The sequence below is a fragment of the Amia ocellicauda genome, chromosome 1 (assembly GCF_036373705.1).
Source record: "Amia ocellicauda isolate fAmiCal2 chromosome 1, fAmiCal2.hap1, whole genome shotgun sequence".
Lineage (NCBI taxonomy): Eukaryota > Metazoa > Chordata > Actinopteri > Amiiformes > Amiidae > Amia > Amia ocellicauda.
In genome coordinates, this window is record NC_089850.1 from 5,050,834 (window position 1) to 5,065,526 (window position 14,693).

General features: G+C 41.6%; 1 protein-coding gene across 1 annotated transcript; it reads left to right on the forward strand.

Annotated features, from left to right (window-relative positions):
* Positions 1-1,889: 1,889 nt before the first annotated feature.
* On the forward strand, positions 1,890-11,204 carry LOC136759677 (uncharacterized). Its single transcript, XM_066714642.1, has 4 exons — positions 1,890-1,977; positions 4,222-4,554; positions 4,676-4,966; positions 10,828-11,204. Exons 2-4 carry the CDS (start codon positions 4,302-4,304, stop codon positions 10,899-10,901), a joined length of 618 nt encoding a protein of 205 aa, XP_066570739.1. The 5' UTR covers positions 1,890-1,977; positions 4,222-4,301; the 3' UTR covers positions 10,902-11,204.
* The last annotated feature ends 3,489 nt before the right edge of the window (positions 11,205-14,693 follow it).

Genomic DNA, 14,693 nt, shown 5'->3' on the forward strand with positions numbered 1-14,693 from the left:
AGGATATTGCTGCTCTAGAGGCAGTTCAGAGGAGAGCAACCAGACTTATTCCAGGTCTGAAGGGAATGTCCTACTGAGAGACTGAGAGACCTGAACCTTTTCACCCTGGAACAGAGGAGACTACGTGAGGACTTGATCCAAGTCTTCAAAATCATGAAGGGCATCGACCACATCAAACCAGAGGAGCTTTTCCAGATCAGAAGGGATACACGCACCCAGGGACACAAATAGAAATTGGGCTACAAAGGCATTCAAAACGGAAAACGGGAGACGCTTCTTTACACAGAGAGTAGTCACAATCTGGAACAAACTCCCCAGCGATGTGGCTGAAGCTGAAAACGTGGGAACATTTAAAAACAGACTGGATAGGATCCTTGGATCACTTAGTTATTAATGGACACCAAACGAGCACCATGGGTCGAATGGCCTCCTCTCGTTTGTAAACTTTCTTATGTTTCTTATTTTGTTTGGCAATGGTATCTAAGTTGGAGTCTCCTATAATTATTATTGGTTTTGTTGTATTTAGAGTCCAATCAGTTAATTTCCTTTCTGTGTTTAGGTGTACTCAGGTGAATTGTGTACTTTCATGTGCTGGTGTTGTGTTGAGATCAAATTGTTCAAATTGAGAGTCTGTTCTATTTGGGAGTTAGTCCTCCGAGTCCAGATTACTAGAGTCTGATATGGGATGTTGGTTAGAGTTGTTCTGTTTGTTGTGGGTTGGTATCTGGGCTGGAACTGTAGTTTGTTTTGGTTCACACTTATTAGGCCGGCCCTGGGCGCCTCAAATTTAGTCCGGCTTTTTTCAGACACCCCGTTCACACTTGCGGTTTAGGAGCCTCTGTGCGTCACACATGCGGGCGAAAAGCGGCCTAAACGAAATGCATGCCGGGAATAAACAAATCTGCTCAAACAAACCAGTGACGCACTTACAGGTGTATGCGATGTGATTATAATCACAACTTATTAACATCGATTGGCTATTGTTCGGTTCTAATTTTATTTGAAAGTAATCCGAAGCTTTCTAAAATAATTAAAAATGTGCTGGTTCAATGGGGAATCTAATTCAAATATTTCCCTTTTCAAATGTCTATCTTCGGTTCTGCAAGTCTAAAAGTGCTGTTTTACAATTCACCCAAAAGCGAAGCACCTTTATTAGGACATCCGCATTAAATCACATTTAAATCACCGCATTAGTGTGCAGTCGTGTGCACGGAAAGCAGCGTCTGCGCTCAGCTGCGCTCCTGCGGTTTCTGTTTTAACTGCATCTTCATCCACATTGTAAACAGAGCTTTCATTTCTGCATCGTCCCAGTTTTTACCTCTAACGCCGGCATTTGTGATTGTACTGCTCGGCTCAATATAACTGCATTTCGGATTGCATGGTAAATGGCTGGTCTCGTATTAAAATGCACTGATTTGAATGGAAACCTGCTTCGGTTAAATTTATATCGTTTTAATGAATAATTCGGATAATTAATAAAGTTGGTCCCGTTCACAATGCAATTTCCACGTGTAAAATGCATACTGTTAAATTTCAGACTTCAATCATACTTAGTACAAGAACAAATAACAGCAAGTTTACCAGCTACACACACTTTTATTTTAATCGACCGAGTAGTTTGAACTGTTTACATTATAACTCATTACTTAGCCTAGACTTTTATAATATGTAAAAAGAAGTGAGCTGGCGAAAAGTGACAGTACATTTAAGGCCATTGATCGGTATGACATTCAAACAATACAGAGACAGTACGGTGCCCGTGTTTACTGTGTGTTTATTCTGCGTCTCTCAGACACGCTGTCTCTGGGGGCGGGGCTTGAGTTGCGTCACACGCTGACGCTTTTCACCCGGCCCAGGCCCGGCGCGTTCACAGTTGTGTTTAGGCCGGGTCGAAAAGAGGGACTAGTTTTGACCCGGCCCAGGGCCCATATGACGCCGGCCTAAATCTCAAGTGTGAACGGGGTCTAATTCTGGGAGGTAGGGGACTAAAATGTGATAATCTTGTGGGGATAGGATTGTCTTCTCTTGGAGATGAATGGATTCGTTGTGAGCTTGAGACTACTACATTGCTGTACACTGTGGTTGTTTGGGCTGACTGTATATGTTGGTTAGGTTCAGGGGTAGCTTGGAGGGCATATTGGTTGGCATGTACTATATTTGTTTTTTGTGTGTCGGTTTGTCTGTCTGTTAGTGTAGTTTGTATCTGGTTAGCTAATTGTGTTTAAAGTTGGTGTTTAATGTTTTGTATAGTTTCTTGTTATTTTCATAATTTCGTTTTGACCAAACAATGGCCTGGTCCAATTTATCCCTCCAGTTTGTTCCTTTGTATTGTAAGATGTCCTGTGTTAATGTGTTTAGTGTGCTTTCATAATGTGTTTGTAATATCTGTAAGTTTGCATGCATCCACTTTATTGCATTTGCTATTAACAGTTCCAGTGTGTTTAGTGTAGGAATGGCTGGTTTGATGTATTGTCCCAATGCTTGTGTCTGTCTTTGAAAACCTATCATTACTTTGTTTTGGTAGATGGCATCATTAGTTATTGCTAGGTGTTGAGTGATTTGTATGATTTTGTAGATTTTTTTTTTTTTACACTTTGTGTTCTATCCATTAGTATTTAGGTGTTGTGAGGCAGATTTGAGATACAAAATATTTTCTTTTACTTGGATTTTTTTAGAAAATCCTGAAAACATTAGTTAAAATTAATGCTTTAAGATCAATACAGACTTAATATACTATTTCAATAATTAAAAAGGGCACAATTTACCACAAGAAAAAAAATTGGTTAAAATCAAATAAAATGCAAGGCAATACAATCATATAAAATACATGAAAGCAATACACATGGGTAAAAACCGTCTTTGCTCTGTAATTTTAGGGGGAAGGAAGCATGTCAAAGTCCTACACTTGTAGTTCTGCGTAGTTTCGAAGTCCTGGTCTCTGGTAGGGTATCCTCCTGTCTGTCATAGATGTTGTAGAAAATGATGTTCATGTTGAGGTGGTGGCTGTAGTGCTCTAGCCACTAGTCTCCAGCCCGGGGTGGTTGAAGTTGATCTATTTTTCGATCTTTGGTAGAGAGAATTGCACAACGTTTTGCTTATTTATAGGCTTTCTCAAGAGCTGATTTTGTAATTCCCTGTTTTGAAATGATGAAAGTTTTGTTGATACATCAATTGTAATCCTTATGAATTGTCTTTGCAGTGCATTAAGGGATTGGCTCAATTAGTTAATTGGCATACCCATAGTGTTTTTTTTTTTTAGTACAGTGGACCTTCCGGTCTGACAATAAATCTGCAAAGTAAACAATGTACAATTATATTTTTGCATTTACATATTCATATCTGACATTGTGGGTTTATCGTATAGTGTGACCTGGTGGCACTGGCTGGTTAGGTTTAAGTAAAAGATTCTGGGGTTGTTGGATCAGTCAAGTTTGATCCCTCCAACTTCCTCAAGTGCACTGGCACTTGCAAGTCATGGGGCTATGTTTGTGTCCCTTCGAGGATCCATCCTTGAGTAAAAAACTTTTTTTGGGGGAAAAAAAGGGGGGGTAGTTTCGATAAAATGAGAGAGGATAAAATAAATACTTGATTGTTATCTATTGCTTGAAGTTTGGGGGTTAAGGTTGTCCATGAATGCTGTAGTAAATAGAGAGCTGAGTATCCAATAGGATTAGTTAGTGCATTATACTTGTGATCCTGTGATAAAATTTTATTTCTGCCCCCTGCTGTTCTACTCGGGGGACAGCCAGCTGTGTTTCTGCCTCTCCCCGCTGCTCTGAGCTGCTGGACGTACTGAGACCCCAGAGCCCACAGCTCATACTGGGAGAGACGCACTGGGCCTCTCACCTCCCCTCACTGTAAAACGAGGAAAAAGTTAAACGGAAACTGAGCTCAGAATACACAGGACTCGATGGGCACACAGACCCTGACTCAATAACACTTTCATGATCACTGACACTGGACAAGGGGCTAATGACCTCAGTGTCAGTGTGATCCTGCTTTGATCCTGTAGATCCCCAGTCCAAGTCAGTTTGACAGCTCACCCTCAATCACCAGTTTAGTCTGAGCACACTTTAATTATTGATTAACTAAGCAAATCCATTAATCAGTGAAGGGAAATCTGGTCTTTAGGGCTGGTTTCTGTTGATGTGGGCTGTTCCCACTGGTGTCTAATTGACTGCCTTTATTTATATATTAAATATGAATTCATTCCCCCGCCAGTGTCCTCCGCTGCTGTGCCAGTGTCTGTCTCAGTGGGGGACTCTGTATCTCTGCTCTGTGATGGAGCTACAGCTGCTGGGATGCCTGAGGACAGACTGTACATCAAGTGGAAGACAACCAGTCAGAATGTGTGGGAGTTCAGCAGTGGACAAGTGTTTCAGGGCCGAGGCTTCGAGGGCAGAGCTGAGGTCCCCACAGAGAAGATCAGACAGCTGGACTTCTTTCTGTCCATTCACAAAATCTCCTTCTCTGATGAAGATGTCTATGAGTGTTTTTATGAGGAAATGAATGGTGCAATGAGGTTCCTGGGATACAGTCATCTCATTGTTACAGGTAAGGACAGCAGGAAAGCGAAAGCAAAGTAAACCGAGTTCAGACACAGCAGTGTGAATTGGAGCCAGGTCTGACCACACTGGCCACATTTACTGACTCCTGGTGTCTCTGTCCACATCAGCTCACCGAGACTCCCTCACCCTGCCGTCTGGAGCCTCACTCTCCCTGCCTCTCCACTCTTGTGCTCCAGTGGAGGTGCTGTTTGCTGCTGCAGGAGAGGGAGCCTTTGTCTCAGTGTGCACTGTGGAGAGGGGCGCAGTGAGCCACCCTGGCCCCGGGTATGAGTTCAGAGTGTCAGTGCAGAACGTCTCTCTGACACTGCGCTCACTCACCGCAGCTGACCAGGGCCAGTACACAGTGAGGGAGTCTGAGACCCAAAGGACCATCAGCACTGTCTCTGTGTCTGTTGAAGGTGAGATGGAAGCCTACTAATGAATAGTTACTGTTGTATTAACTCTCTATAGTGTTTCCTCATGCTGTCCTGTCTCTGTTCCTCTCCGCTCACACTGGAAACCTCGTCCTGTGGTCTGGAGCCTCCCTCTCCCTCCCCCTGTTCACTGCAGAGCCAGTGGAGGTGCTGTTTGCTGCTGCAGGAGGGGGAGCCTCTGTCTTAGTGTGCACTGTGGAGAGGGGCGCAGTGAGCCGCCCTGGCCCCAGGTACGAGCATAGAGTGTCAGTGCAGAACGGCTCTCTAACACTGCTCACTCACAGCAGCTGACCAGGGCCAGTACACAGTGAGGGAGTCTGAGACCCAAAGGACCATCAGCACCTTCTCTGTGTCTGTCTTGGTGAGAGGTGAGGCTGTTCTGGGTCTTGGTTCTCCCTTCATCTTTTGTGTGATTTTTCACTCCATATCCGTAGTAAAATATGATTCAGCTGAAATTATGTCTTGGACAGGAGTGTCAGCCCTAATTAAGTAATGAATGAGATAATCATAATCTATTAGAATTGTTGAAAAGACACGCTGGCATTTAAACTTATTCATCTCATCCATAAAGCAGATCTACAGCTTCACTAATGTTTACTGACCTTTCTAACTAGGAGACCATTTACTTCATCACCAACTGTAATGTATGCAGATCTCTGGTGTTTCAGTGCAGTTGCTCAAGGTGTCAACAGCAGGTTTCTGAAGAGACCAGGAGGAAACCAGGTTCCTAAAGTGTAGCAGTGTGATCAGTTTCACACCCCAGTGCATTTGTAAGCCTCTGCAGCTGTTAGTCTGCTCACTTCAACATGGACTTCCTGGAGGGGTGGGTGGTCGTCACAGTAACGGCCCAGGGCCCTGCTGCTTGCTCATGGAGATCGTGACCACGCTCCAGTCTTCCAGGCCTTGTTGTGGCGAGGTGCTGCTTCCACACGTTTTGACATTGTCTTCTCCACTTTCTCAGACTCGAGCAACACAGCCATGGCTGCCATAGTGAGCTGTGGAGTGATCCTCCTGTTGTCTGCAGTGAGTGTAGGTCTGTATTTTGATCGCAAAGCATGGCTCAAGAGAAAAGAAAAGCAAGAAATCCCAGTTCGATACGAGCCCAACTCTGACAATGAAGACCACCAGGTGCAGGAGGAAGCCCACTGACCTCAGCAGCTCCCTCCTTTTTCTGTGTCCAATGCAATGGCACCCATTCACCCTGAGATACCCATGCAGCCCCTTCCCATCCCCCAGAATCCATGGCAACAGCTTCCCCTCCTCTCCTGGTCACCATGGCAACAGTAGCCCCTTGCCCTTTTTCCCCCGGCAGCAGTCCAACCTGTTCTCCCCAGGCCCCCAGGGGAGATCCTCCTGTTCCACAACCAGGCCGGCCTGCTGCTGCTGTAGCTGGAGGAGGAGAGCCAGCAGGGGAGTCAAAGCCCCCAGGGAGAGGGGCTGAGCCTGGGAGCCCACACTCTTCCAGGAGAAATCACCTCTATAACATAGCACAGCTGGGGGTCCTGCAGGGCCACTACACAGCCAGCCCTGGATCACTGCATTCAGCCCGTTCCCCTTTTCCATGCGTTTCCATCTCTCGGCTAGTGCCGTTTAAACTTATTAATCAAATTTACTTTTGATTTTTTTGTATAGACTTGTACAGAGTAATGATCACCCTGCACAACTGTTAAGCAGCAGGACTGTTCTCCAAACAGAGTGATTACTGGCCTATTTTATAAATGGTTAAACTTTGTCAGCAAGGGTGACAAACCGCAAACTCAGGGACATCACTTGTCAATTCTTAACAGTTACAGTTTATCGTGGGGATTCAGTATGACCGAAACTGAAATGGGATAGATAGGAAAGAAACCATGAAATAAGTAAAGGATAGAAGATAAGAAAAACAACAACCACAATGTAGAAAACAATTGGATGGATTAGAATGGAGATAAATGGGATTGAAATGGATGCAGTCCAGGAAATGTGATTGGGAACAGGCTGAAGAAAAGTAACAAAATAAAGGTGAAATGAACTGTGCAGCAAAGTAACAAAGTAAATTAGCAATGACCAAGTGTTGAAAAAAATGATCCTAGAAAAACAAACCAATGTCAACAGAATGGAGTGAGCTCACCCAGCAGAAGTCCAGTGAAAACAGCAATTAAGGTTGAGGAGATGGATTGGAAAAATTTGAGTGTTGCAATGGTCTTGGGGAATAATCCAGGAATAATGAGAGGAAGATGCATGCAGCAGTTGTGAGGGAAGTCCAAAACCAACCAACACACAAACTGTAAAACAACATTCAACAGAATTTCACTAGACACAACAATAAACACCTACATAAACAACAGTGCTACTAGAAAACAAAAACAAAGAAGTATATAGATTTCATAATGCACTGTTGCTAGGTTTGATCACAGTAAACGATAGAAATAGAAAGGATTGCAAAATACCACAACAATAGTAATGGAGTCACCCCAGCTATGACTGCCCTATGTATACTAAACAGGTGCTGCCTAGGCTGTGATTGGGCAATGGAGGGTTTGAATGAGCCAATGGGAGGAGAGAGAGAACCAGAGGACTGTGGGAAGTGAAGTTTTTACCTGGCCAGGCTACTGTCTCTAGTTAAAGGGAGAGGTGGGTGTTTAATCACCTACTTGTGTAACACTGAGTGTTACAAGAGAATACTTAATGTACAAATGTGCTCCACCCAGCTTTTGAGTATTTAAAAGATCTATTAGCTAGCTTTTGAGAGTCAGCCATTTGAGACCATTTGCAACCAGCAACTGAGCTATGCTAACGAAATGATAGATTCAAATTCCTTCAAACTGGACACACACAATTAACAGTTTTGATTGATTCGTACGATTCTGGGTGAGTAAGAAATAAGGTTAAAATGCCAAAATATTGAAGTATTTTTAACGGGTTGCTATGTGTCAATTGCAATGAGCTGAAAGCAGCTTACTGACTGGGGATGATCCCGTGGTTCTTTTTTTTAATTTTATTTTTATGTTCCACCCCTTTGACTCCCGTGATTGCAGCTCCTCACTTTGGACCCCTCGACTTCCGTACCAGCCCACTTCACTGACTTCACTTCCTGTATGGTAACATAACATCTAACTTAATCCTTAGTACCATACTAAAGCTGGAGATCAGTTTGTGTCCAACTCTGTTCCACCTCTTTTTTGTTGCAATGGTAACTAACTTAGTACATAGTGGGGATGATCCTGGGATCACCATACTAGCTAGTACACAACGTTGGATTGCTGATGGAGTGACACCAGAAGTTGGGGGGGAACTGTTTCTTCATTTCAGATAACCAAGGTTGCATCCGCAACTCAAACGGTTTCGAAACCGTTCCCTCAAATGGTGATGGAGACTCTGTACCCCCTTTGTCGCGATCGAGGATACCACTGTACAAACCTCAGATGGGGCACCTTGAAAAAGCTTATGCTTTTTATTTTAATTAGCTATTTCATTGTATCCTTATACACACTGACTGACTCTAACGGTTTAACATTTCTGATAATTAATCAAAAATAACCATTTAACCATGATGACTAATATGATCAATGTGACATCCTGTAACTTGAATGGATTAGGTTCATATGTTAAAAGGTGAAAAATGCTTACCATAATTCCTTTGGCAAAGAAAAGGGGTGTTTCTATTTTATTTTACAAACATTTATGCATGTACAGTTGGAAAAAGAGTTTAAGGACAGAGAGGGAAGAATCTTGATTTTACTTGTAAAGATCTCAACATAAAATAACTATACTGGGAAATATTTATGCTCCGGATGAGGAGGACCCAGTCTTTTTCCTTCAACTAATCCTAGACTGATTTTCCTCTGGTGTTGGCGGAGGTTTACAGGTTCTTGATATATTTTTGGATAAATAAATAAAAAATGGGTCCAATCAGAAGTTCCAAAATTCAGGAATCAATTAAAGCATTATGTAAAGGTGCTGGCCTATATAAGAACATAAGAAAACTTACAAATGAGAGGAGGCTATTTGCCCCATCGTGCTCATTTGATGTCCATTAATAACTAAGTGATCCAAGGATCCTATCCAGTCTGTTTTTGAATGTTCCCAAATTATCACTTCAATCACATCGCTGGGGAGTTTGTTCAGATTGTGACGCCTCTCTGTGTGAAGAAGTGTATCCTGCTTTCCGTTTTGAATGCCTTGAAACCCAATTTCCATTTGTGTCTCTGTGTGTGTGTGTCCCTGCTGATCTGAAAAACCTCCTCTGGTTTGATGTGGTCGATGCCTTTCATGATTTTGAAGACTTGGATCAAGTCCCCACGTAGTCTCCTCTGTTCCAGGGTGAAAAGTTTCAGGTCTCTCAGTAGGACATTCCCTTCAGACCTGGAATAAGTCTGGTTGCTCTCCTCTGAACTGCCTCTAGAGCAGCGATATCTTTCTTTAAGTGTGGAGCCCAGCAAACAAATATCAGCAATGTCAGTCTCTAAATGACAAACAAGCTCAGATCACAGTAAAACATCTAAAAAAAAAAAAAAGTGAAAAACACATCTCTCAGACTATATTGGATAAAACGGAATCTATATATGATATTTATAAAACCATTTCAAATCCTACTTCGTGTTTTGGCTATGATCGTATTGCAATACATTTAACATATGTATTAAATAAATTACACTTCCGAGGGCATTTTTAAATACATTTTTTAAAAACCAATGCAGTTGTGCTATGCTGTGTGTGCTATAACCTGCCCCTGTGTGATCGGCACTATTGAGCACTGAGCAGGATTTCATACCTGAGAGAACCTGATGTGTGTAAAATGCAAATATAAGCTGACCAGCACTTCAAACTACATTATTTGCTCTAATGTAAAGAACTTGAACATTTTTCTATTTGTGTGTGAAATTGGTCATATAGCTTAGTCTTTGTTCTAATGTATAGAACATGCATATTTTTATATTTTTCCTTTATTCTCCCTTATTCTAACTTACTACATTTATTTTTACAATGTTTGATTTGTGGTTGTTATTTATGATGAAAATAAATGTTAAGTAGTTATTATGTAAAATGTAAAAATCCTGCCTTCAGTGCATATTTGACAAAATGTATCTCTGACAGGGAGAGATTTGAGGGATCCATGCTAGAAAATGTCTGTTTTGCATGTTAACCAAAAATATGTATATCGGCAGATATATTATCGGGAAATTTAGCTTCCCAATTATCGGTATCAGACCCAAGAAACCTGTATCAGTCGGGCTCTAATTGTGATATCGTGATGTATTGAATCATAATAAATATCAGATACTTGCCAATACCCACTGCACTCTCGGCCTTCTGTGGAAGATGTACTGTTTCTGCTGAGATTATGTGCAATTGAGCCATTTTTGAAAAAGCTGTTGATTTTTAAAATGATTTTTAAAGTATTCTCACATTTGTAGTACAAGATTAAAAGTTGAGCTTGCAGATCAAGTTTGTTTTTATAGTATGCCCTTTTTATCAGTGCTGTAAATATAATTTAAATCTGTAGATTATATATTGAAATGGATTTTTTTTTTAACTATACAAATTTGGGGCGCAGTTAAATCAAAACTTTGCCCCACCCACTAATACAAAACTACAAATCCGTACATAGTAGCGGTTACATTTATGATTTAGAAGTGTCATCTTGAAGCCGTAACTGAGTACAGGTTTGTAGTTTTCTATTAGTGGGTAGGTCAAAGTTTTGTTAAAATAAAAATACATTTATAATACATTCTTTTTTAAATAATTAAATTGAGTTTTATGCAAGTCTTAAACCTGCTGACTGTTAAAGGCTGACAGTGATGTGATCTCTATTGATTAGGTGTCAGCAGAGAGACATAATTAACATTCTTGTCCTCCTCGTGCAGGTGGGGGGCAACATTCCAGGAGAGTAGTTCAGAGCCTCAGATGTGCCTTCATCTCAGTCTATAGCCAAAACTGACTTTGTATTGCACAGATTGTGTATTTATTTAATGTATTGCTTATCAATCAAGGAAAGAAAGCCTGTGTGCTCTCAGTGTGCTGCTCTGCTGGTTTGATCAGTAGATCAGTACAGGGTTCCCTCAGCTCAGCCCGGCCCACCAGGGTTAGAACAAGCTGGCATTGCCTGATTGGAACAGCTACTCCCCAGCCGTCTAACCCAGCGGGCACAGGGCACAGGCAGGGCTCACCCTGGACCAGCACAGACAAACATGATTGTTTAATTTTGTAGGCTTCACAATAGTAATGTCATTATGAAGGTTTCAGTTGCTTATAAACCAATGCACTTTTATTAAAGGTTTTTGTAAATGTTTTTGCTACTTGTATTTTGTTGTCGTAAAGCACTGTGAGGTGATTGTCTTAAAACGTATTAATGTTGGATGCTGGATGCTTCACAACTAAGCTTTATTGTTGATCTCAACTGACGTGACAGAGTTGTACCACAGAACAGTCCAGTATCAGCTCATGTCAAAAGAGTAGCACTGCTTCTCTCAATCCTGTATGGAACACAGAGGTGTAAAAAGTATTCGGAAGTCATACTTGAGTAAGAGTAAAAAAAAAAAAAAAATCAAAAACTTACACCGGTAAAAGTAAAAAGTCTCCCATTCAAACAGTACTTGAGTAAAAGTAAAAAAGTAGCTACTTTCAAGAGTACTCAAGTACCAAAAGTAAAAGTAAATTGTGATTTTAGTAATAGTCAATGTGTTTGTGTGTGAGCCTTATGAAGGGGGCACACAAGCAATTCATTTGATGTTTTAATCCAATATTTTATTTTCCATAAATTAGCAAGGTATTTTTACGGTTCCTCAATTTAATCTTGAAGAAAACCATGTTCGACAAAAATAAATGTTATTTACGCACATCTGGATATTACGTTCATGTGTATTCAGTATTAACAAAGGGTAACATTGGGGGATTTATATAAATAATTTTGAGATTTCTTAGCAAACTCACTGTTCAAACATACACACACATACATATATCCCAGAGAGTTAAACACAAAATAAACAATACAAAATATGTACCCCTTTAGTGATCACATTTGTTATAATGTAATCTATGTTGCAGAAGACTATAGAAGATTATATATATAATTTTGAGTTTTGAGATTCAGAGATTCACATGCACAGGCTAGCGGGGGGCAGTAGCTGAAACAAACGAAGGGGTACTTCGGCGGGGGTTGCTGAAGTGCGGGAAGTGCGGTCCAACTTCCCTGTTGAGGATCGTGGCATGGATCGGGGGTGGGGTGATCGGGACAAATGGGGCACTTAGGAAAATAACGAGAATGAAAAAGGGCAGTGGCTCGATATGTCCCTGTATCTGAATATAACATAAAAGCATCCGTGCACTGCAGCGTCTTCACTCCCATGAGGTGCTGGCCCAAATAAGGCAAAAATATACACTCACCTAAAGGATTATTAGGAACACCATACTAATACTGTGTTTGACCCCCTTTCGCCTTCAGAACTGCCTTAATTCTACATGGCATTGATTCAACAAGGTGCTGAAAGCATTCTTTAGAAATGTTGGCCCATATTGATAGGATAGCATCTTGCAGTTGATGGAGATTAGTGGGATGCACATCCAGGGCACGAAGCTCCCGTTCCACCACACCCCAAAGATGCTCTATTGGGTTGAGATCTGGTGACTGTGGGGGCCAGTTTAGTACAGTGAACTCATTGTCATGTTCAAGAAACCAATTTGAAATTATTCGACCTTTGTGACATGGTGCATTATCCTGCTGGAAGTAGCCATCAGAGGATGGGTACATGGTGGTCATAAAGGGATGGACATGGTCAGAAACAATGCTCAGGTAGGCCGTGGCATTTAAACGATGCCCAATTGGCACTAAGGGGCCTAAAGTGTGCCAAGAAAACATCCCCCACACCACTACACCACCACCACCAGCCTGCACAGTGGTAACAAGGCATGATGGATCCATGTTCTCATTCTGTTTACGCCAAATTCTGACTCTACCATCTGAATGTCTCAACAGAAATCGAGACTCATCAGACCAAGCAACATTTTTCCAGTCTTCAACTGTCCAATTTTGGTGAGCTTGTGCAAATTGTAGCCTCTTTTTCCTATTTGTAGTGGAGATGAGTGGTACCCGGTGGGGTCTTCTGCTGTTGTAGCCCATCCGCCTCAAGGTTGTACGTGTTGTGGCTTCACAAATGCTTTGCTGCATACCTCGGTTGTAACGAGTGGTTATTTCAGTCAAAGTTGCTCTTCTATCAGCTTGAATCAGTCGGCCCATTCTCCTCTGACCTCTAACATCAACAAGGCATTTTCGCCCCCACAGGACTGCCGCATACTGGATGTTTTTCGCTTTTCACACCATTCTTTGTAAACCCTAGAAATGGTTGTGCGTGAAAATCCCAGTAACTGAGCAGATTGTGAAATACTCAGACCGGCCCGTCTGGCACCAACAACCATGCCACGCTCAAAATTGCTAAAATCACCTTTCTTTCCCATTCAGACATTCAGTTTGGAGTTCAGGAGATTGTCTTGACCAGGACCACACCCCTAAATGCATTGAAGCAACTGCCATGTGATTGGTTGGTTAGATAATTGCATTAATGAGAAATTGAACAGGTGTTCCTAATAATCCTTTAGGTGAGTGTATAATATAATGAAAAACTGATTGTGTAGCCGCACTCTCACATATTAGGTATTTAGGCAGTACTCTTGTATTACAAAAGTTTCATTGTATTGAATAACAATGTCTTTCGACACTACTGTGTCTTCATCAGGGCTATAAATACCTAATATGTGAGAGTGCGGCTACAAAACCATTTTTTCATTATATATAATAAATATAAAATTTGATGTGGTTACACATGCCATCTTAAAAACTTTTGTTTTATATAAACTGTAAATATCACCATGGACATGATTTCAGTACCTTTTTTAATATACAACTATTATTTAAATCAAAGTGAATAATAAAGTTAATATGTAAAATAAAAATCAAATTATTATTTATTAATACTGTATATGTTAAGCACAGCTGTCATTAAAGTAAAGCTGCTGTGATGTTCACCCACGCATGGTCTTTTTAATGGATGTGTTTGTCTTTACTGTACAATTATACAGTAATGGATATTGCTGGAGCTCATTAATTAACTTCATGTCCACGTGGTTAAGGTGCGCGCGCGTATACTGTGCGTGTTTCCACGTGGGTTGACGTCACTTCTGATTGGTCAGATTCTTTCCAGTCGAGGCGAAAAACTCGAGAAAGCGGACGGTAAGTGTTAGCGATACTCATTTTCCTTAAATTAGTTCTACGATTTTCACTCGCGTCCAGCGCGAAGCACCAACAAACTTTATATTAATGTCTGACGCAGAACAAGCACTTTAGAAGGATGCGATTCTTACTAATTTCATGAAACTGTTAAGGTCGGAGACATGAACCAAATTAGGGAGAGTGTAGTTAATCTCTTTCAAACCCCCCAAACCGCCTCTGAATGCTCAGTAACAGCCTTTGTTGGTGAATGCATGCATCAGAACAATCAATAACTCGCTCTGCTGGGTCCTTCAGAAAACGGAGACCTGCCTCTGAAAGGTTATACCGTGTGTCTCAGTGCGGACGGTCGGGTCCAGCCGCTGGTTCGAGTCCATCTTTGATCAGGAAAGGAAAGAGCGATGAAGCGCTAATGGACGAGAGAGGGGCGGGTCTGTGCCGCGGTTCCGGCTCACTGATTGGCTCACTACAGCGCTGCTCATTATGCTACAGTGTGATTGGTCACAAGTA

Coding starts and splice junctions, on each gene's coding strand:
- LOC136759677 (XM_066714642.1), top strand. CDS start 4,302: ATGCCTGAGGACAGACTGTACATCAAGTGGAAGACAACCAGTCAGAAT. Junction 4,555..4,675: donor CAGTCATCTCATTGTTACAG/GTAAGGACAGCA, acceptor TGTCCACATCAG/CTCACCGAGACTCCCTCACC. Junction 4,967..10,827: donor TGTCTCTGTGTCTGTTGAAG/GTGAGATGGAAG, acceptor CTCCTCGTGCAG/GTGGGGGGCAACATTCCAGG.